Source organism: Acanthisitta chloris, unplaced genomic scaffold (genome assembly GCF_000695815.1).
Source record: "Acanthisitta chloris isolate BGI_N310 unplaced genomic scaffold, ASM69581v1 scaffold5919, whole genome shotgun sequence".
In the NCBI taxonomy this organism is placed as follows: Eukaryota; Metazoa; Chordata; class Aves; order Passeriformes; family Acanthisittidae; genus Acanthisitta; species Acanthisitta chloris.
In genome coordinates this window covers 201,676-224,648 of record NW_008690763.1, presented here as the reverse complement: position 1 = coordinate 224,648, position 22,973 = coordinate 201,676, and the positions used below count along the sequence as shown (strand labels likewise).

Genomic DNA, 22,973 nt, shown 5'->3' with positions numbered 1-22,973 from the left:
CTGAAAGTCAATTTCTTGATGCAGGTGATTGATGGACCAACTAGGGGATGTGCAGTCCTAGACTTGTTACATGTGAACAAGGAAGAGCTGATAGAAGTGTGAAAGTTGATGACTGCCTCGGCCATGTTTGATCAGCAAACTATGGACAAAAGGGCCCAGGAAAGCTGTTTTAGCTTCCTTAGTGAATGAGAAGTCAAGCAAGTGTGGCAGAAAGCCAGTATGAATGAGAAAGGGCAAATCATGCCTGACCAGCCTCTTCACCTTCTGTGTCCAGATGACTAGTTCAGTGCATGAGAGCACAGTGGTGGATGTTGTTTACCTTGACTTTGACATCATTTCCCATAGTATCTTCACAGTCAAATTGTTGAGATAGTAACTCAATAAGGTTCCATCCTCAATAAGGTAGATGGAAATTTGCCTGGACTGCAGGCTCTGAAGTGTTTTGATCAAAGGTGCTAACTGCAGTCGGTGACCAGTTACTAAGTGGTGTTGCTCGGACATTGATAGTGAGGCTGTTACTGTTGAATGTTGCTATGAAGCACTTAGATAATGGGACAGAGTGCACACTCAGCAAGTTTGGAGATGATCCTGCACTAACAGAAGCAGTTGATATACTGGAAGACTGGATTGACTTTCAGAGGGATCAAGACAGCAGACAATTGCGGTAACGGGAGCCTCATGAAATTCAACAAAGGCAAGAGCAAATTTCTTCGTCTGGAACATACCAACCCATGTAGTGGTGTAGTTTGGGGGCTAACAGACTAGGAATCAGCTCTGCAGAAAGTGACATGGTAGTCCTGTTCGTGAACAAGCCAGACATTAGTCCAGCAATGTTTGCAGCAAAGAAGGGCAAGCCCATGTTGGGCTGTGCTAACAGGAGCATGGCCAGCAGGTCAAGTGAACTGATCCTTCCCCTTTGGTTAGCACTTGTGAGACTACATTTGGAGAACCTTGTCCAGTTTTGTGTCCCCTAGTACAGGAAAGACATTGATATATCGGAGTGAGTCCAGTGGAAGTTCACCGAGATGGCTGGAGGCTAGAGCGTACGATGTATGAGGAAAGGCTGAGAGCTGGATTTGTTCGCAGAGGAGAACAGAAGGCTCAGGGGGATCCCATGGCAGTCCACAGCTCACTAATCGGAGGGCATAGGGAAAACAGAGCCAGGCTTTTCTTGGAGGTTGCATACTGACAGCATGAGAAGCAAAAAATAAAAGGCAGCAGACAAACTGGAACATGGAAAATTCAGATTTGATACTAAGAAAAATATTTTCCCAGTGAGAGAATTTAAGCACAGGAGGAAGGTTGTCCAGGGAGGCTGTGAAGTCTCCATTCTTGGAGATTGCACAAAACTCGAGTAGACAAGACCCAGATCCAAGTGGCCTTGCTTTGAGCAGAAGGTTGGACTACATGAGTTCTGGAAGTTCCTCCCAGTGTAAATTATATGAGTGTGTGAACCATCGTGGAGCTGAATGTTCTTAAAATTTGCTATAACTTTTTGTTGAGGGGGTGGGGTGAATGTATTTTTTATTTTGCATTTGACTAACCAGTTGTATATCAATAACACACATACGCACGCACAAGATATTCTTAACACACTTCAGAGAAAGTTGTGGAGACTGGCCAATTAAAAAGCCAAATTAAACAAGAGAGCTTGGGATAACTTCATAGAGGTCCCTTGTGTAGGATGATTAAATTTTAGAGGCCAAAAGGCATGCAGTGATTGCTATGTCTTGTTCAGCACAGTCACTTTCCACCTTAATTTTTTTTCTTTTGAGGAGTAAGCTTCACCCACCTTGAAGCCAAGAATGTTTGGAAGGGTGGGGTGGTTTCTTTTTTTCATTTGATACATTGCACATTTTGTGGCAATATTTTTCTTGGGTTTAGTACATTTTTGACTGTAGCACAGTCATTACTTCATTTTTCTAAACATATGTATTTAAAACCCACAAGGGTCTGTGAAATCTGATACTAAAATAAGACATCGTATATATCAAACCCACAGTTTCTTTAAGAAAGCCATTTTTTAACCTCTGCTCCAGAATTCCTTTAATGTGGCAGGAATTCATTCTTTTCCCTCTCTTTATAGTTTTGTCCTTCATGGTGATCATTGATATTGGAGTAGAAGATGAAAAATGTACTACTGCTTTTTAATGAAATCAGTTAAAACTATTAAAAGGAAATATTATGTTAAAAGAGAAAAAGAAAAAAAATACATTGTTCAATAGGAAGTAGATGTCAGAAAAAATGTATTATTTGGCCAGTATAAGAATGTGTTACACAAAGAAATCCAATCATTTCTTTCAAGTATTGGTTGAATGAGGAGGGTGTTCTCAGTCCAGGGGACACCTTAGCTGTCATGACCATGTCTGATACATGCTGATTTCTAGTTCTTTTGGGATAATTTTCTTTCTGAAACATTTTACTTTCAGGATGATTTCAAAAGATATGCTTTGATCCTAGACTGTGTCTTTCAAAAACATTCCAAATGCCCTTTTTTGTTAGCATTGCCTTTTTTAAAAATTTTATTATTTGTACTGCATCTAATGAAATGGTAAGGATTCAAAGTGAAAGATGCATTTACATATATCCTTTCTTTGAGATTTTTCTTCACAAAGAACAAAAAACCTGGGGTTTTCCCAGGTGTGAGGGAACACAGAAAAGTGTAAACATTCTCTATAAAACTTGTATTCTCATTTCCTTTGTGGTCGAGGAATGCTTGTTGCCATATGTGAATATCATTTAAAGAGGTGTCATGGTGTTTCAAACATACTTTTCAGAACATTCCAGATATTCAGGGAGACCTACTCAGAGGCATGGCTGGCAAAGGGCAAGGGTAATCTGCAAAAATAATGGGTAGGGATATTTGAATTTCAGGAAAACTGGTTTGTATCTTTCAGCCTGTAGATATAATGTGGCATTGGTATGATTAAGTTTATGTGATTTTTATTTTCTCAGATTTACCTGCTATACTGCTAGTGTTTTGTTTTCAGACACATTATAAATATTTTCAGGTGACAATCCATGATAGTAGCTCCATAAAATTCTATTCAGGGGCACTTAAATTTTACACAGGTTCTGGAATTTTTGTAAATAAAGACTTTCTTGTGGTTTAAAAAAAAAAAGAAAAAACCTTACTGGCTTAAGGGGTACTGAGATTCGTGATTAAGTTTTGTTCCCAGGGCTTTTCATTTTATTGTTTTAGACTAGTTGTAATAAAGCTCCACTTTTACAACAAATGAACTCCATTTGCTATTCTCTTCTGGAACACTTCTGTGGCTATTGTCACCAGGTTTGACACCACCAGAAGTTTTCCCAGGCTGCTAGGACCATAAGATAAAGAACACTTGGCTCTAGGTAACAAAGAGATTCATTATCAGTGTTGTAGGGTATCAGGACTTCATCTACCCTGGCCTGAGACCGTGGAGTGCTCTAAAGGTAAGGATAGAAATGCCAAACTTGATTGAAATGTCTATGAAAGGCCATTGCACAAAGTGGAGGGCAGGATCAGATGGTTTTCAGTAGTCTTTACCTCTGAGGAAAAAAAAAAAGATCAGATAGACCATAGTGCTGCAATACAGCTAAGAGGTAAAAAAAAACCCTGAGTCTGTGCCATCATTTCAAAAGTGAGCCAAACTCTTAGCTACTGAGAGGGAATTAGAATAAAAATGTACGGGTAGTCATGCATGAGAGCTTTGCTTTCCAAGAAACCTAACTAAAGTCTTACATTGTGCAATCAGTTAGTTGCTTGTGACTGACTGTGGATGAATGCAGCCAGTCTGGCAAACTCCTAAGCAAAGGAACATAACAACCAGAATCCCTTGTCTTTTTGTCATGTTTGCCTTCAGTTAGCAGTTTCATTCAACTTGTCCACCTTACTTTTTACACGATAATGTACGGCTAGATGTTTATTACGTTTGTGCTTTATTGTATGTGCTAATGCCATGTAATCGCTGCACACAATGGCTGTATGTAAATGTACAAAAAGGTCACAGGGAGTTTGCTTCATGCAGGAGGATCCTAGACGTAGGTGAAATAGGTCTTAAGGGTAGTGGCATAATCTCCAGTATGTGTTTATTACGTATATCCTTCACAGAAGGCTTGAATAATCTTTGTGTGTCTCTCTTCCAAAGAGAGAGATCGTTGTTTAATGCTTCAGAGGTGGTCTGGTAAGAGACATAGAGGACACCTGTTAGTTCTGTGAAGGCAGCTGCACTTCCGACTCCCTCCCTGATTCCAGATTTGGTCAATTCAAAATGTAAAAATAGATATAGGGGAGTGTGTAAATGAGACTTCCTGCTAAAGAATGCAGAAAGTACCCTTTCGTGATACGTGGCTTGAATTTAGGATCCATGTTGACTATCTCTACAGTATTGCTCCAGATTATTTCACATTTGAAGGACAATGAAAAAGTTCAGTTTCCTGGTGATATATCACTTCAGTCAACTGTGATTCCAGCTGCTTGTAACTCCTTTACAAGCTGCAAAGGGCAGGGTTCAAGTTAATTACTAGGTTCTTCTGCTTTAGATATTTGGGTTTCACTACTTTGGTTAACTTCAGTGAAAATTGATAGGTAAGTTCTGCTGGCTTGAGAAACAGACACAAAATACCTATGACGGATGTGTTATATTACAGCATGTCTGTACTTGTCCTTGTTTTTTTCCATCATACTAATATTCTTGCCTCTGTCTTCATCTGATTTAGGAAAACAAGAGGTCTATATGAGAGTTGAGTATGAAGCCATGTCAGTAGTATATATAATGAGTCTTTTTGCCTTGCATCTTCTGCAGTTATCTGCAGTTAGTGAGACTATAGACAATTCAGCTGTACTAGCCCATCTTGTTGCCTGACAGCCTGGATTATTTTCTCTGCTCAAGAATAGTAGCCATGTTGGTGATATTCGAAGGCTGAAAGTCAGGTGCCATGTGTGAAACATAAGTAGGACGAGAGATGTAAGAATTTACTTCAGGGTGCTGCCCAAATGAGAACAAAACTGATGTTAATTTTGGCTAACATGGATAAAATGGATTCAAAATAAACTTAAAGAAATGTATATTTATTTTAAGAAAATTCTTTTAATCCTTTAAAATACATTTAAAGATCCATGTGGGAGAGCTTATATTAGGAATAAAACTTAAGTATAGTTTGTTCAAACTATATAAATAGTGTTCAGCCTGTATGTGCTATATCTATAAAACTTTAGCAAATGACTTACGGCTTAAGACTTTATTTATTATGACTCTATTACTTAAATGGTTATGACTTCAGAACATAAATAGTTTTGACAGTCATATCAACTGCAGGTATTGAATATTTTCTGTACTTCTCATTAGTAGTCCCTTTAAAATTAAGGAGCCAATTGGAAGCTCAAAAACTAAAACGCTCTGTTTCTTGTTCCAATTTATGAATAAGAACTTTGTGTGAGAGGCTGAGATATTCCAGCTCTACAGTTTCACTAGTCTATATATATAGAAATAGTAGATGGTTCCCTAGCTACCTACTACCCACATATTAAGAGACGGTTTTATTGTTTAATAAATTATGTTGGATATGTGATATTTTGGAAAGTCTCTCTTTTTCATTTTATATCCAGCACATCTAGTGTATTTTCATTCAGCATTTAAAAGCCAATCTCTTAATCAAATTCCAGTTTCATTCCAAAAATGATTTGACAGAAATAAGTGCACTCGTAATGATTTAGTAAATAAGATATCGTTGCTATTTTAACATCAGAAAATGACTTGGATTAATTTCTGTACATTAAGTTAGATAATTGCTGAAGGCATTTATAGTCTCTGAATTAGCAAAAAGTAAGGTTATGTTAAAGCTCTGTTTATTGGCTGATTGTAGTATTTTAATAATTTCAAGCAATGAACAAATTTACCTTGCAGTAGGAAAATAAATTGGAAGAAAAATTTGGGAGCAAGATTTTAATTGATTGTTCAAATCAAGTTTCCTGTTTGATAATTTAAATTGGTTTAGTTTGGATTAACGTGTTTAGTCTATGATTTTGCAGTTGAAAGAAGGATGACTCTGAATGAATTTGTACCTGGAATATGTAGTCTGTTTTAAACCTTGTCTGAGAAAGCAAGTATGTTCCTTGCAGTCTTCCTGTGTGTTTTGGGTTTGCATGACCAGGTTTTAGTAGTCAGGGGGCTACAAGTGTGGCTTCTATGAGAAGCTGCCAGAAGCTTCCCCTGTGAGCTATAGAGCCAACGCCAGTGACTCCAAGACGGACCCACTGCTGACCAAGGCTGAGCCTGTCAGCAGTGGTGGTAGCACCTCTGGCATCAGTCAGTGAAGTAGGAGGAGAGGAGGTGTGCCAGGCACCAGAGCAGATTCCCTTGCAGGCCATGGAGGTCCATGGTAGATTCCCCTGCAGGCCATGGAGGTCCATGGCGGAGCAGATCTTTACCTGCAGCCCATGGAGTACCCCACTCTGGAGAAGGTGAATGCCTGAAGGAGCCTGTGACCCCCGTGGGAAGCCCGTACTGGAGCAAATTTCAGACAGGAGCCTTGGACCCATGGAGAGAGGAGCTCAGACTGGAGCAGGTTTACTGGCAGGACTTGTGACCCCATGGGAGACCCACAGTGGAGTGGAGCAGTCTGTTCCTGAAGGACTGCATCCTGTGGAAGGAACACACCCTGGAGCAGGGGAAGAATGTGAGAAGTTCTCCCCCTGAGGAGGAAGGCATAGCAGAGACAACATGTGATGAACTGACTGCAACCCCCATTCCCTGTCCCCCTATGCCACTGTGGGGGAGGTAGAGAAAATCATGAGTGAAGTTAAGCCTGGGAAGAAGGGGGTAGTGGAGGGAAGGTGTTTTAAGATTTGGTTTAATTTCTCATTATCCTACTCTGATTTGATTGGTAATAAACTCAGTTAATTTCCCCAAGTAGAGTCTGTTTTGTGCATGACGGTAATTGCTGAGTGATCTCTCCCAGTCTTTATTTGAACCCACAAGCCTTTCCTTATATTTTCTATCCCCTACCCAGCTCAGGAGGGGAGTGATAGAGTGGCTTTGGTGGGCACGTGATGTCCAGGGTCAACTGGCTGGTTTGTTTAGACTAATTTGAAGCTTTTATTGCTGAAAGAAATTGTAGGTGGTTGGCAGGAAATGTCGCACTCATCAGCATTGTTTTCCTCTGTGCTCTCTACCTGTGCTCTCTACTTGCTTCTGTGCCAATGGAAGGATCTTGTGCTGTTTGAATATACTAAAATGCCTGGGTCTTTTTTTCAGTCTCCAGTTCACTGGACTTCTCCTTGTTATTCTTCCTGAGCTCAGGCTGGAAGAACTTGTCTTGGCCCCAGCAATAACTGCTGCTGCTGCACTGTCCGCTCGGTCAAGCATGGCTGTGGGAGGACAGCAGCTCTAGATGGGTCAATGGCAGTTTGGCTGTCTTAGCCATTTTTAGGACAGCTATCTCCTTGTCTTGATAGTTAGGCTCCTGGTGGTTTTGTATGTCACTCCCAAGCTAGGTCGCAGCTACTTGTAAAGCAAGTTCAAACATTTTGCTGGCACTTGACAGCAGGACTGTGGGTACACAGCTCCTTGAAGATTGTGGGGAAGCTTCTAAGGAGTAGTCAAAGATGGCTTCGTCACACTGGGCATCCAGTGCTGCATGCAGTGCTCTGTGGAACACTTCAGCAAGCAATGCATGGCTAGACATCTACTCAATTTTCCAGAATTTTCTAGTTGCTGTGTATGTTGGAAAAAGGATACTTAGAGTATATGATTAACCTCAGCCTTCATCAAAGTTTTGATTTATTGAAGAGATAAAGAGTCATAGGCTACAGTCCTGGATGCATGCTCAAGAGACCATTCAATACAAACACTAACACTGGGACAGGTTCCAGTATATGTACCAGCCAGGACTGGTGTGTATATGATCTTCTGATGAAGGTCACTTTACAGTCTCCCCCGCTCTGTTCTGGTGTTGATTAAAGCATCAACAGCTACAATCACACTTCCAGGCTATCAGTGAACTTTCTTTTTCTTCCCCCAGTGGCCTTGAAGAACATTTATCTCCATTGACTTCAACACCCTTTTATGTGTTTCTGGAAAATTATGATTATGCCTTTTGCTTTTCTGTGTACTGTACCACACTAATGGGGTTTCTACAGACTTCCCTCATAAGCTTTATTTCCTTTATCTGTTGTCACTCTGAAACTGGTGTAACTTACTTGCATTATAAACGCATTTAATTTTGTGTGACTGCAGATCAGGTCTAGAAATTAGTTCTGAAGCCTTTTGGTTTTACTTTGTTTCCAGCAGCGAGTGAAAATTGTTGCTCCCTTGTGACTATTTATGCATCTATATAAAATGAGCAGATGATTTCAAACAAATAAATACTGAACAAATTTATGATACCTAAGTGCTTCTCTTACAGCAGTCATCATTTGATTTGGGAACACGTCAGGAACCTTTGTAAGCTGGGGGGGGCTACACCGTGTGCAGGGTGGCTGAGTGGCTGAAATGCTATGTGCTGCAGGACCCATGGTGCCTCGTCTGCAGAGTGTCAGGGAACTTCCGCTGTCTACCACACTATATTGCCTGGACAAGTTGTCTTTAGTGAATTTATTTTCCATATTTAAAACATTTTTTTTGCCAAGATCATAATTTTTGTCTCTTGGCAAGCAGTCTAGCAAAGACAGACTGAATTAAAAGTATAACCATAGAAAATGTCATGAGTTTTTCTGATAAAACTATGTGTTTTCCAATATAAAAATAAGTAGTGTTTTTACTGGTGTTTTTACAGATTTTTGTAGGGTTTTGGGGAGGGTGGCAAAGCCGGAAGTAACTGAAATCTTTACTTCCCCTTCATGTTTTTGCAGATTTTAGTGCGTGGAAACTCTAGTCTGGCATTTCGATTTAGGTCACACCGACTGTGTGACCAGTAGAGGGAGCCCAGAATCACAAAATATTGGAGAGATTTTTGGGGCTGTTGGGGGGAAAAGTTTGCTTTGATCATATACAGGAGTTTTGAAGGGATATGCTGAATACTACCCACTTGCAGTGATTTTGGGAAAGAGCATTTATAAAACCTTGAAATGCCTGATATCTTTTAAGTGATAGAATTGTATTAGCAACTTCAATATTGGAAAATTATTAAGTGTTTTTCTTTTCTCTTTTCCATGTTGCTGGTCGTTGTAACATCATATCACCTTTGCAGAAAGTAAGTAACTTTTCATTTTTTAAACCTATTTGAAAATATGTATATGTGTGTATACTGCTTGTATGAATATATAGGTGTATATGTGTATAAAATACAAGTAGAGAATTATCAATCTTAAAGATGTACTGCTACAGATGGTAACTCCCATGTATGAGTGACTTTTATAATACCATAGCGGTTTAAAGCAGTCTCACCCAAAAGATGATAAATAGTATGAAAGTTCTGCATCTGAAGGCTGTAAATGGTAAACATATTTCTTGCGTGCAGACTATGGCAATAAAACTTGAAGCATATCGGTTTAAATATATATTATGGCTCTAAAAATTCACAGATATCAAGTTGCAAAGTAGAATGTTATTGCATCCAATTTCATTTAACTGAATCAAAGTTGAACTGATTTGGAGTGTTTCAAGAACTTAGGTCAAGCTGTGCCATTTTTAATATTTAGAGATACTCAGCCTTATATTTGGCAGGCCTTGACTGCTGTATTAATACATGCCGGGAGCTCAGAGCAGAAGGAGCATGTCCTCAGGCCATAGGAGAATTTAGAAAGCATGCAATAAGTAGTACAGATGCCTCAGAAAGTGCTCTATGATTCAGACATCAGTCTGCATCATGGGATCTTTGATTGCTGCCTTTTCGAACCACAGTCCCATGTGTTGTGATAGCATGTGGTGCAAGCATTTCCAGCATCACTTGTGGGTAACATTTGGGAATTTTAATATGGTGTTTTAAGGATGCCAGTGCTGACAGAAGAATAGGCAAGTCATTGATTATTATGGGTCAAAATAGCAGCGGCAAAGGGCATCGTAGAACTCCAGTTTGATCTGCCAGCTCAAAATAAATCCCACTCCACAGTGTCCAGATTATTATTTCATTTGCAACTTAAGCATTTTGTGTGGTTTGTTTTTTGCTTGTTATAAACATACCCAAGTCCAGTTTTCAAGATGGATGGATGTAGCCCTTTGGTTGCTACCATTAGGAATTGCAGATATATGTATGAAACAAGCATAGCAGTAGTTAAAGTGCTTCTTGGCTCAGTAGCTGATACGGATTTCTTTGTAAGTCAGAGAGTAGTTTCTATTGTCCACTTGCCAGTTGTCTAGACTTTGAAGATTAAGATATCTGCTGTGAGCACAGTAGTGGTCGTGAGATGTTGCCAAATCCTCTATTTTGGGTTAATTCATCTTGTATCATTTTAATTCGTTAATGCTATCTAAAAATAAGTGTGCAGTCCAGAGTATCTCCATCAGAATAGGAGAAGGATACAAATTGTGCATACATGCACACACAGTTTTGTTTCTTGTTGGCATATTGAGTTTGTCTTCCACTGCAGAGTCAGCAAGTTCTTTCTATCTTGCAGAGAAAGCCTTAATCGGTGATAATGTTTCACTAAAAAGATCCAAGTCTGAGAGAGTTGAAATTGCTTCACATTATGTATGTTAACATATGGAAGAAATTATGCCACTATAACTGCTGTATTAAATGCTTTGTGTCTTTGCTTGTCAGACATTAATACAGTAAGGAAAATGTGTAAAGAGAAGTATCCTACATATTACAAAAGTGTTTTAAATAATCGTTAAACTCAATGAACTCTCTTAATGTTTTCTGTCCTACTGCTAGCAGTATCATTTTATTTCTACCATATTTTGGTTTGTATTTTGTTACAGTATTATATTAAAAACAGATGTGGAATTAATTTTATTTGCTGGGGAAAAAAGGGACAACAAAAATTTGTCAGAATTTTCATATTGCATGATCATATTTAGAATATTCATAAAATAGAATCCTGTTACATATCTGTTATGTTTATCAACAAGTATTATTTTTACCCATAATTTTTTATTTTAGATGTAGTAATGTGGTGCATTAGGTGACCAGTAGTAAATAAATTACAGTGGACAGGACTTCCTGGCCTGAGGACACTTTATCGTTTAATTTTTACCGGAAGAGCAATTATCGATCTTGCCATTAAAATAATACATTACAGTACAGTAAGGATGAATTTTGTTGTACAGAACCATGGAAATCAACAGAAAGCATCTCTGTGTGAAATACAACCAATTTCAGTCCAGTTTTGTTTATAATACTGCATAATAAAGGATAGTAGGTTCTGATGGACTTTGATGCCCTGTTCCTGGTTTATAGTTGAGTATATAATTAATCCTGAAATACTTAGCAACACACTTAATTTAATGCACAGGCATTGTTCCACTTAACCAAGTGGAATATATTTACGTGGCTAAAGATAAGCGTGTGTGCAGACTGGGGACCCCAGGGAAGAAGCACGGTTTCAGATTCAGTCCCTGAGTACACTGTGTACATTAGCCAGGAAATGGGGACAAAGACATGATAGTACATCTATAAATCTTGTACTTTCATTTGTAAATTATAATGAAAGAAAATAATTTCTGACTGCCTTCTTCTCCAGCATTTCTTTAGATCAACTTTTCAGAGTAGTATACATCTAGCTGAGGCAGAAACTGGTGTAAACATGCATATACTACAAAGACATCTCTGTCCAAATACTCCCTTTTTCTAAATGTGTTGTGTTTCTTTTTAAATAGTCTTTTAACATGCATTCCACAGTGGTATTACAATTGCTACCTTGAGTAGGTCAATCTCTTAATCTCTAAAACAACTGTAATTAGAAAAGATAGTGCTTCATAAAAGGTACAAATGTGCTTATATTTACATATAACAACGCATGCTGACCATGTTAATCCAGAAGAAGGCTTTACTATATATCACTTTTAATTTTAAATGTGTTCTTTCTGGGGTCTTTATTATTCTTTTGTTGCCTTTCATCCTATGGGATGCAGCTGCCCTTGAACTTGGTACTGTTTTGATCATTCATGTGCAGCAGCCACGTTGTCTGTAACACTTTAAAAATGCGGCTTCGTGGTGTTATTTACGAAGTAATTTCACGTAAATATTTGGACTTTGGTTCTCTCAGAATGTGGAGCTGGTTGCTGTATGAAGAAAAGCGTAATTATAATTCACAGACTTTTTGCCTCGAGCCTAAGGGACAGATGCATATGATTAAGTTTGAAACTGGCCTGTTATTGTAATGTAGATGTTTTCAGGGTTGAGAGAATTAAAAAAAAAAAAAGGAGGGGGGGCAAAAAAAGAAAAGGCAGGCAAGCATGAGTTTTGAAAAAAATAGACTGAGGGAATAGTTTTACAAGAGGGACTCAATCCTGGACTGCACAATTTTATTTTTCAGTGGAACCTCTCCATTAGCTTGCCTGAATGCAATGCTTCATACTAACACTCGTGTAGGTGATGGAACATTCTTCAAAATCCCTGGAAAATCAGGACTCTATGCCCTCAAAGTAAGTTTAAATTTTGTATATGGAATGTATATAAAGCTATTAATCCATTTTATGAATGTCTCAATAGATATAAAGGTAAACAGATTAGATTCTTTGGAGAGGAAATGACCTGATAGTCCTTCTAACTGCTTTCAGATGTCTTTTAAAAGGATTTATAATGAAAGTAAACACTGAATGTTTTATCCTAGAAAGCATATACATGTTCTTGAATTTGGCACATGGTATAAAAAACATGTAGCTTAGCTAAAATGCTGCTTTGTCAGAGTTGTTCACAGAAAGGCCTTTGTTTTATGAGCAGCGAGCTCAAGAGGAACACTGACTTTCTCATTAAATAATTGTATTAATGTTTGATTTTTGAATTGTGAAAAATTATTTGCAAGTCTAATATAAATCAGCTTTTAATTTACAGGTTGCATCATTGCTTTTGAGAAGGAATTTAATTATGGTGTTAGAATTTTGCCTTTATGTAATTCCTATTCCTTTTTATTTTTCTTTTTTGGTATAAACATGATGTTTTCTATGGGTGGAAATTTTTTCTTGTTGTACATGATCAGACTTAGAGGGGTTTCACAATAGGAGTGGAGGAATGTGAGGCAGAGATGAGAAACAAGAAAGTGAGATTATCTGCTTGGCAGTCTAAATGTAGTCAATTAAAATTTTGGTCTGGAGGGACAGATCTTTTGTAATTTATGACAGATGTATTTGATGTGAGGGTTTAAAAACATAAAAGTATATAGATTTGCCTGCTCTCCATAACTAAGAATTCTATACTTGAAATTGAATGGTTTTCAGACGCTCTGTTTCCTAATTTAATACAACAAATGCTGTTGTTTTTCTTTAAATCGGGAGATATTCTTGGCACAATTCCAGGTATTCACAATCACTCCCATGCTTGTGAGCTCCAGGTTGCTTCAGCTATTTGAATTCAGGAAACAGGCAAAGGCAGAAAAGAAACATTAAAGGATTTGTGTTTTTGCTGCAGTGTTGTAGACACTCAACTGGAAAACTAGGATTTTTAATAGCCAAACAAGTCTGTTTCTGTTAAAAAAAGAAAAAAGGGAGAAAAAGGGGAAGATCTTGCATTTGACTTTTGTTTTTAAAAAGAGCATGTTATGACTTCACAAAACAGCTCTTTTGAATTTTGCTTTGCAAGTTTTTTCATGAAGATCTAGTTTTTGTGGCTTTCTCTAAAGTAACTCACACATTTATTTTTTTTATATATTTTTTTTTTTAATGTAAGCATGAGAGTACACTGCAGGAATCTATTTCCGGAGATGCAGCAGGATCATGTTTGATTTTTTTTCTTGTTAATTTTGATTTTCTTTTTCTTTTTTAACTGTAGAAAGAAGAATCAACATGCCCTACTGATGGAACATTGGATTTAGGATGTGAATCTGAGTTAGATGGCACTGAAATGGCTGAGACAAACAATAATAATGGAGAAGAAAATGGTGGTAGGTGTTTTAATTTCAATATTAGAGGGTATATTTTGGGAAAAGAAAAAGTGTTGTTGACTTCACATTTTTTGTGGTATGTTTCCTAAGCAGTGTAAATAATATTCTGTCTCAATGAAACTATTTTTGAGTGTCTCCTCCTCCTTTTTGGCCTTATAAAGAAATCAAGAAAGCTAAGTGCCTGTACTTGACTTAGGGTTTTAATAGACAAAGAGTAATGCTGTTGGGTGTATTTTCAGTAGGTAATTTTTGGGCTTACAATTTTTTTTGTTCTAGGGCCCAAAGCTAAAGACTAATTCACCTTTACCAGTGTTCAGTCTTGTAGTTGTAAGATAGACATTTCACAGATTTGTGTGGGCATGTAGGGTTGGTCCCTCAGTAGAGTTCTGGGCAGAGGACAAAGGTTTGTGGGTTTTTTGTTTCAGGCAGTGTGCTGACCTTGCCATCTTGACATAAAGGCATGTTGAGGTATCAAATGCTGTGCATTTTGTTCTCTCTAAGATAATGACTAATTGAAACATTGAAAGAACTTGGAAATGGCAACCTTACTTTTTGAAACTTTGTTGGTCAGAAAGAAAACATCAGTCGCCTAAAATTAGTTGCAAGCAATAGAAATTTATATTACTCTTATTAAAACTACAGTCATGCAATGCTTATAAAGTAAATGCTTTCTTAAAAAGAAGAAATCAAGCTTCTGAGGACCTCTGAAATAAACCTTTCCTTGATCAGGTCTCTTCTGCTGCCCCCTCACAACCTGTCCCACTGCTGGACTGCAGGCTACTGTTTTGGCTCACTTTGTGTGTGATGAGAGGGTGTCCTGAGTACAACTAGGATATGAAAAGGCTCAGCTTATGTTGGTTTTTTTATTGCTACAGACTTCCTTTCTTATCTTGAGCAGCTTCATTACCTTCCATGATGCACTTGTACAGGACTGATACTGCAATTTCAGTATTGCTCTCTAGCAGCATTGAAGAATCACAAATTACTGAGTGATAGGAGTAACAGAACTATCCAAAACAGATTGTTGTGGATCTATCTAGTGGTGAAGTTTTGAAGCTCAGTGGAAAAACAAGTCAAGAACTATTAAATGGCCCTGCTTCTTCAATTTCTTTGATCTATTTTTTCTATAAGTTACCAGACTCTGCATGTGCAGTGGTTTTATGCTTATGTAGCATGTGCTGCGTGTATAAGTGAACTTTCATGACTTTAGTTCTTTCCTTTTTGATACTCAACAAATGTGTTGATGTACTGTTCCCTAAATTGCAGGAAGAATAGACCAGTAAAAAGCAGTGTAAATTATAGATACAAAGCAAAAGTTCATGTTACTTGTTATAAACAAATAAAATTTGTGGCAAAAAATGGGCAATTACTTAGGAGTGTTAGGATGTAAATAGGATGACATAATTGCAGAAGCAGAAAATTGCTGGGTTTTGCCTGGGAGGAGGCTGTGTACTATTTTCACAGTTTACAGTAATAAAAATAATTCTAGCACTTGTGGTGACATAAAAGAGAAGCTGCTAAAATTAAACATTTTAAAATATTTGGAGTGGATCATTGAATTACACCTAAATTGTTTTTAAAGCTGAGAACTTTCCCTCAGGTGTCATCTTTAAAAAATCTTGGAAAACTGCGATATATTTAACTTTTTCAAAGCAAGACATTTAATTTTAATTTTTTTCAGGCAATGGCTATATTTAAAAAGAGTAAATGAAATTCCAACAGTGAGTCTATATTGCATATAGGAAGGCCAGTGCTGGATGTGATCAATAAAGAATCAAAGACAGCATTTATATCATATATAGCATATCAATCAGCTGATACAGAACATAGTTTTGTCAAACATGTTTGATAGGAGCTTTTCTTGAGACAAAGTTTTGTTGTTAAAGTTATCACTTATATATGTGTAGAATTCTCATTTACAGTATAGAATGCTTGGCTTATAGACAGGCCCATGACCGAGAAATACAGTTAGATTTTAGTGGATTGAAATTGAAGCACCATCCACAGTAGGCATTTTTTCTCTTGAGGATGTGATCTGACCACTCGTCATTCAGTATTTTTAGTCAATACTTTCTGAAAAGTATAAAATGTTTCTTGCTTATGTTTATTGATAATTAATAATAATTTTGAGTCTGTTCTTGATTGCCCCGTAAACTATTATAGTTGAAGAGCATGAATTTTTTTAGACTTTGAAGTGAAGTATAAAGGTCACATTTGCACAGCGGAAATATATATTCAGTAAATCAGTATCTATGAAAAAAGTTTAAGGATCACAACAGAAAATGAATTGAACATGAATGAGATAACAGACCATAATTCTGATAGTACTGATTAAAGAATATAGGCACAGTGTTTCCATTGGGTATATAGCACTAGTTAAATGGTTACTAGTGTATTGTGCTCATTATAGCTGTAAGAAGGAATTAAGGAAAACAGGAAAGGATTTAGAAAAGATACATAAGAAGTCCTGAGTGAACAAGTACCTCCTTTGTTCTAGGAAATTTAATGAGAACAGTATAATTATTTTATCAAAGATGAAGTGGTGACTTGATTGGTTTGTAAATATTTGAGACAAGGCCTTTCTATAGAGAATATTTGGTCTAACAGACCAAAAATTGCTGTATGAAGTTCTCTGACTTGTGTTTTAGAATATGTGTGATACATATGAGGTTGGGCATTGTTTGCACATTGAATTCTTAATTGCCCAATTGATTGCATTTTTATTTGCTCATTTCCACTGTGATAGAGTCCAGAAACCCCAGTTCTGACAGAGTGATCAAAAATTGTTTAGCAAGAGTTTAAAAATTGTCTCTTTAAATTTCGCTGGAAGCAGAGGATGAAACTGTAAGCAACAGCCTCAGTCCATTTGTGGACTTTTAGATCTTAGTCTTTTGGAATAAAAAGTGCCAGCTTACACTCATACAGAGAAGAATCACATCATTCCTCAGCAGACAAGTTTTTCCCAGTATAAATGCAGGCCACTGAACAATTTTATTAGCATAATAATATCAAAATTCCTCACAGTTATAAATACATGACTTGACAAAAGCTGTTATTCCACATCAGTATTGCTAAACAGACTAGTGTAATGGTCACACCTTGGGATTTTTCAGAAGCTGTGGAGAATCTTTCTTTCCCCACCTTCTCCAAAGGCATATGTTAAAGAAACTCTTTATGCTACAGCTGATTTTGTTTGGAATGGGATTTCAAATAGAAGCTCTGTAGCAGTCTCATATCTTTAAAATTCCATTTCCCTCAAATACAGGGGTAGCATGTAAAGATGCTGTGGGTAAAAGAATTAAAATCCCAATTACTGTTGCCTGGGAAAATGATGACTATAATATCCTTTTGCCCATCAATAGGATGTTCTGTTCTCAAAAAGCATTTGTCCCTAGGGTTTCTGAAGCCAGGGCTAATCCATCAGCCACGGAGTGCAGTTGATTAAAAATTGTCTTCGCACAAGCCAATGGAATGCACAATGATGTAACTGCAGAGGAGATGCAATTCCTATGGTAGCGTGACTTCCCTCCTCACCCCAGCCCAAACAGGGGTCCTGCTATTCGCCCAAATATGAGCTACACATCTCCTCTTGAGACACTTTGGTTTTCTGCATTACCTAGAACCATACATTCTTCAGCTATGAACAGGGAATGGCAGAATTAATTTCTTAGGCAATTTTCTTAGGGACAGTCAACAAAGTGATGGATCGCAGAGGATCGGATTCATGCTAAATCCTGAAATTTTTCTTTTTAGCTACTGTGCTCTTGAACACCTTATGCTTTTTGGACAAGAAGCCACTGGAATTGTTAACTGTTAACATGAATAACTCTGTAGCAGGGAATTTATATTCACCATGGTTTGAAACCTGAATGCACATTTAGATGTCAGTTCTTTTCTGGGAATGGAATTTCTGGCAATTCAGGGAAACCTGTTACCTTTAGCATTTTGTCTCTTAGGAATAGTATTGGATGATTCTACCGAAGATGTTTGTGAACATGTGGCAACATGAATGTGGGATAAGCTCTCCTAAAACCAGATCAGTAATGGAGTAGCAGCTCAAGCATACAGTGTGTTGGATGACAGCAAGAGACACTTTGCTTTAGATTTTGTGTGTGTGTTTTTGTTTCAAGTAACTATAAAATAAAAATACTGTACACAGGATCGAGTTTAACTTCTTTTTTTTCATTGCCACTTGAGGGAAGTCATAAGAATGAGAGAAGGTACTGTGGAGCTTGAGGGAGAGATCTTTCTCATCTGCTTTTTTTCCTGTACAGTAGTTAATGAGGCCTAAGAAATTGGTGGGTTAGTGATGATAGGCTGTATATTTTTAGTGGAAAATGTTGACTTCCTTTGGAATAAGGATTCAGAGTTTTCAAAGCTTGGTGAAATGTTTGGGCTCAAAAGCATGCTGTGAATATAATGGGATTCAGTGCAAGCTACCAAGATGATGTAGTATTTCATGACTTTTAAAAAAAAACCCCACTATTCAATATTATTTATCAATTCATAGTGCTAGTATTGCTTTTCAAAAAGAATATTACAGCCACAGTAGTACCCTTGATATATGTATCTGTTTTTGCTTGCTTTGGTGAACTTGTACAATTAACTAACTCCCACACTGGTTTTCATTTTCAAGAGCTCATGGAAATAGATGAGTTCTGAATTGTCAAGATTTGGCAACTTGAGCTCTAGAGATCAAAGAGTGATGGAGGTGAATTACTCGGTACATCTGTGTTGGCAAAGTGTAACCATTTATGTCAATACAAATATAGATCTGTGTCACCCAAAGAAAATATTGAATTTTATGGATATTTGAGAGAGATATTTTCTGTGTATGTTTTCCTAGGGGAGTTCTTGTGACATTTCCTATCTCCAGAGTGTGTGCATATATTTTATGCTTGAGGTAGACTCTAGTCTTTAGCATATTGTTGCAATATTAATTTGTGTTTTCTAATGTGGCCATTAGTAAACAGTCCTTCACATCTCCTGTGGTTTCTTTAACAAAGAAGGAAGTGAACTGGTGTTGATTTTGTAGGTTTGCATGGTCTGACTGAAGGCAGAATTAATTGTGGTATCCATTTTGGGAAAATAAGCCACTTGATGGGCTTCATTCCTCTGTCCATCTAGTTACATAAATCTGCTTATAGTGATTCCTAATAACATTCAGTGGTAGGGAGACAGAATAATCTTTAGTTGTATTCCTCTAAAAATTGTTTCTTTGAAGAAACATGACTTCTAGTATGATTTTCATAGGTGTCTTTCTTCTGTGGGGAAGCTAAAAGGTAATAAAGAATTACAGTGATAGTCTATAAAATTTTAAATTCAAAGGCAGCATTGCTGATTTTTATAAATTATAGCCTTTGTTAATAATTAACAAAACTGGTCTTGGAAAAAAGGAAGAGAGTAAGTTATTTTAAATGGAGTTTGTCAAAAACATTTTTAACATGCTCTTTTTGCTAAGTAATTCTAATTCTATCATTCATGTTAACACTCTCTGAACACTCACTAAGGAGGTCTTATCTTCAGAAACCCAGCTGCTCTTCCAGCTCATAACCTAACAGTTTATGGCTTAATAGTTGCTTTTTGCTTTATTCCTTCACTCAGTCCTAGCCCTTGAGGAAGCCGATTTAAAGAATGGAGCCTAATTATTCTCCACTAAATGGAAATGCCTCCTGTAGGCTTAAAACTGCTCTTGTTTGCTTTTTCTACGGTAGCAATAATGGTGAATCCTCTTTATTTGCTACCCAAATATTTTTCCTTTATCTGTCACATTCTCTCAGGGTTCTTTTTTCTTCCCCAGCATCCAGTTTATTTTTAGCATTCTTTTCTGATACAGCTTTGCAAGTGAACATGGATCTGATAATATTCATGGATCTTCAGTGCTCACGGTCAAAGTAGTTGTAGCTTTCCAAAGTTGTATATGTGTACAAAGAACACTGTCTCTTCTTGAATTTGTTTTTCTTTTGCTGATTTCTTTGGTTTCCTTAGCATAAGTGCCTGCTCTGTTCTTAAGGCATTGTTTTTTCCCACTGGGATCATCAATGTTCATTTCAAACACTTATATGTTTTTCTGGTATAATTTTTCATTTTTTTAATGTCTGACCCATTCAGAGAAAAGCATTTGTACTTTATCCTTAAAAATGAAAAATTAAACAAAGTTTTCTGTGGTCACGGGCATTGTACTGTAGTGAGATTTTGACACAGATTTAAATTACTAAGTAGCAGAACACTTTTTAACAAATAAATTTACTCATAGTCTCATATTTGTACTTAATTTCCTACAGAAAAGTCAGTTCCTATTGTTTTGCAAACAATTATCCTCTAAATAATATCTGTATATCAATCTGAGTATCATTTTTTTGTTAAGAAAGTGAGTAGACTGTAAGTTATTAAGCAATTATATAAATTAACACAATGTATTTGGATTTTTAATGTTTCTATATTCTACTTTTGGAAAATAGGTGATGACATCTTTTATTTACTAGGTGGTTGTGTTTTTAACTATGATTTGTGTCAAGCTATTTTTAGATGGAAATGCAAATTTAATTAAAACATAGAAAATAATATTTAAAATAGCCTCTCACTATTTTCAGCTACTAGATATATGAAGAAAAATATAATGTACAAAATAGATTTTAAAAAGAAATATCATTTGATGTAAATAAACGAGGCTGACTTTCTCTAATCACAGTGTCATTTCAAATTTTCTAAGCAGCAGATTTCAACCTCATTTATTTATTTCTTTAATCATAGACTACAGGAAAAAGGTGAGTTTTTTTCAAAACTCTGAAGAAACTAGGTTTGAGTTGCACTAAACCAAAGCAGCCTGAAGTGAGGTGTTCCTTCTGTACCTGCAGAAGAGATTACGGTGATGGAAACCTATTTATTGTTTCAGTGGGTTTCAGTTGCTTCACCCATTAGAACTCTCCCTGTTCCTTGGTTTAACTTTGTTGCCAAAGCTTTAAAGAAACAGAAGCAAAATAATCCAATACACTGATAAGATTTTTTATGAAAAAGTGAAGTAACAATAGAAATAAAAAGTATGGCCTCCAATAGACCCTGACAAACTTCAGGGTTTATTGTTAAAAGAGAAATGAATGAAAGTGCAAAATTAATATAGAGCTATGCCTATTTTTATTCCTGTGCTGTGTATCATGACTTTGACATTAGTGGTTGTGTTGTTGAGCATCATCAGTTAGTGTTGTCAAACCTCTCCAGGATGAAACCAAGTAAATAGGGGAGACTCTTGGATAATGTCCTAGATCACCATAATGAAAATCAGAATTTCCCATTTGAACAAGAAGGTAATAGGAGTTGCAGTCATTCTGGAAAGCAGGAATAGGTTTTTTATGGCAGGCCATGTTACAGCTCTCTATTTTTAGGAGGGTCAGTTAAGTATATAACGGTTTCCACTCTCTAGGCATTTTAAAATTTCTGCTGTTCTCCTCTCCTTAACTCTGGGGTTTGTGTGCTCACACAATTTCTGGGGTTTTTTCTTCAGTTCTTTGACTCTCAGACTTTGCCAGAAAACAGTAAAATCAATTCTCTTTGAAAGAGAAGACAAAAGCTAGGTAATTTGAAATGTCAGGTTTTTATTTTGGTGTAGGTGTTTTCTTTGACTCAGGAGCTTAGCTATGGCAGTGATTTAGATTATACAAACCAGCTATTGTTTGTTTTCTACTGACACTTTGCTGCTCCTTTAAGCTGTCTTATTTGATAGTAAGCTTTGCTCATCATGCGGAAAAGATTGATCCAAACCAGGTGATGCTGTAAACTCAAAACCTGTTTTATGTTGCAACTTTTTTGTATATTTTGACAAATCCTTCAAGTATAAGGTAAAAAAAAAGACAGATATAAGTTTTAAATCCTGTGACAAAACAGCATTTGTCTTATCTGCTAATGACAATTTTTAATCTAATAAGACATTTATATTGACATAACGCCAGTGCCATAGAGTGTATTCTCTGTTAGAGAGGTAAGTATTAATTATCTTTCCATTCAGCGTGGAAAAAAAAAAGTTTAATATCAGATGCATCTTATAGTGGCCATTAATTATTGTTACCTAAATTGTCTGTATCTTTTGTTCTTGCAAACACAAAGGAAAAACATTACGATATTTCTTCTATGGAACATTGCTAAAGGCAAGGAAGTTAGAAAGCTGTTTCAGGTGTCTGCTCATCCCACTGAAGGGTGGGAGGGGAAAACCATAGACAAACATAAACATTGGGCTAAATTATTTCTGTCACATGTCTGTGCATCTGCTTTGAGTGTCTCCACACTATTCTGGTGGGATGCAAAGTATTGCCACTGCAGAGCATTATTAGGAAGGTATGCCTACACAGTAATCAGCTTTGAGCAGTGCTGGAAGACCAACCTGAACTGAGTCAAGAGAGGAGAAGGGAAAAATGATGCTTCATTTCTGGATCCATGCTGATGCTGATTTAGCTGGGCTGTCTTAGAGCACTGGTAAGAGTGAGAGTAATAGTTATGCAAGGCATTGAGTGGAAAGGTTTCTACAGCCCTTTTAGTTGAGCTTGGTGACTACCAAGACTAATAGGATCCTCCAGCTATTTTCACAGCTTTCTTCTGTTTAATAAAGCTGCTTTTTAAAAACAATTAATCATCTTTCCTTTTATTTATAACCTGGAGACTTTTTCTGTCTCTCACACATTTATTCAAGAGGCTGTTTAAGGCGAGTACTGTAGTATTTGTTCATTAAAGCATGTGTTCTTTAGAAGGCTGACAAGTATAGCACCATGTATTACCAGAGAGACCAGAATTTCTCTTTGCAGATATTCCAGTCTACCCTTGAAACAGGAAAGTGTGTGTTCTTTACCAGGAAGTTTAAACAGATGAATCTGGCTCCTAAGAAGATACTGGAATCTGGTGTGAAGTTACATATGTATAAATATTTCTAGAACAAAGGGTCATCAATGTCTCTTGCATAAATACACATTTAGACACTTTATAATCCATTTAAAAAGTGTTGGTAAGGAAGATAATTTTCATC

General features: G+C 36.8%; 1 protein-coding gene across 1 annotated transcript in view; it reads left to right on the top strand.

The window, feature by feature from the left end:
- ASXL3 (additional sex combs like transcriptional regulator 3) overlaps positions 1-22,973 on the top strand; it is a 100,434-nt gene that overhangs the window by 19,335 nt on the left and 58,126 nt on the right. The window contains 2 exon segments of the mRNA XM_009081942.1: positions 12,401-12,509; positions 13,852-13,963. Coding sequence (XP_009080190.1) covers positions 12,401-12,509; positions 13,852-13,963 — 221 coding nt within the window.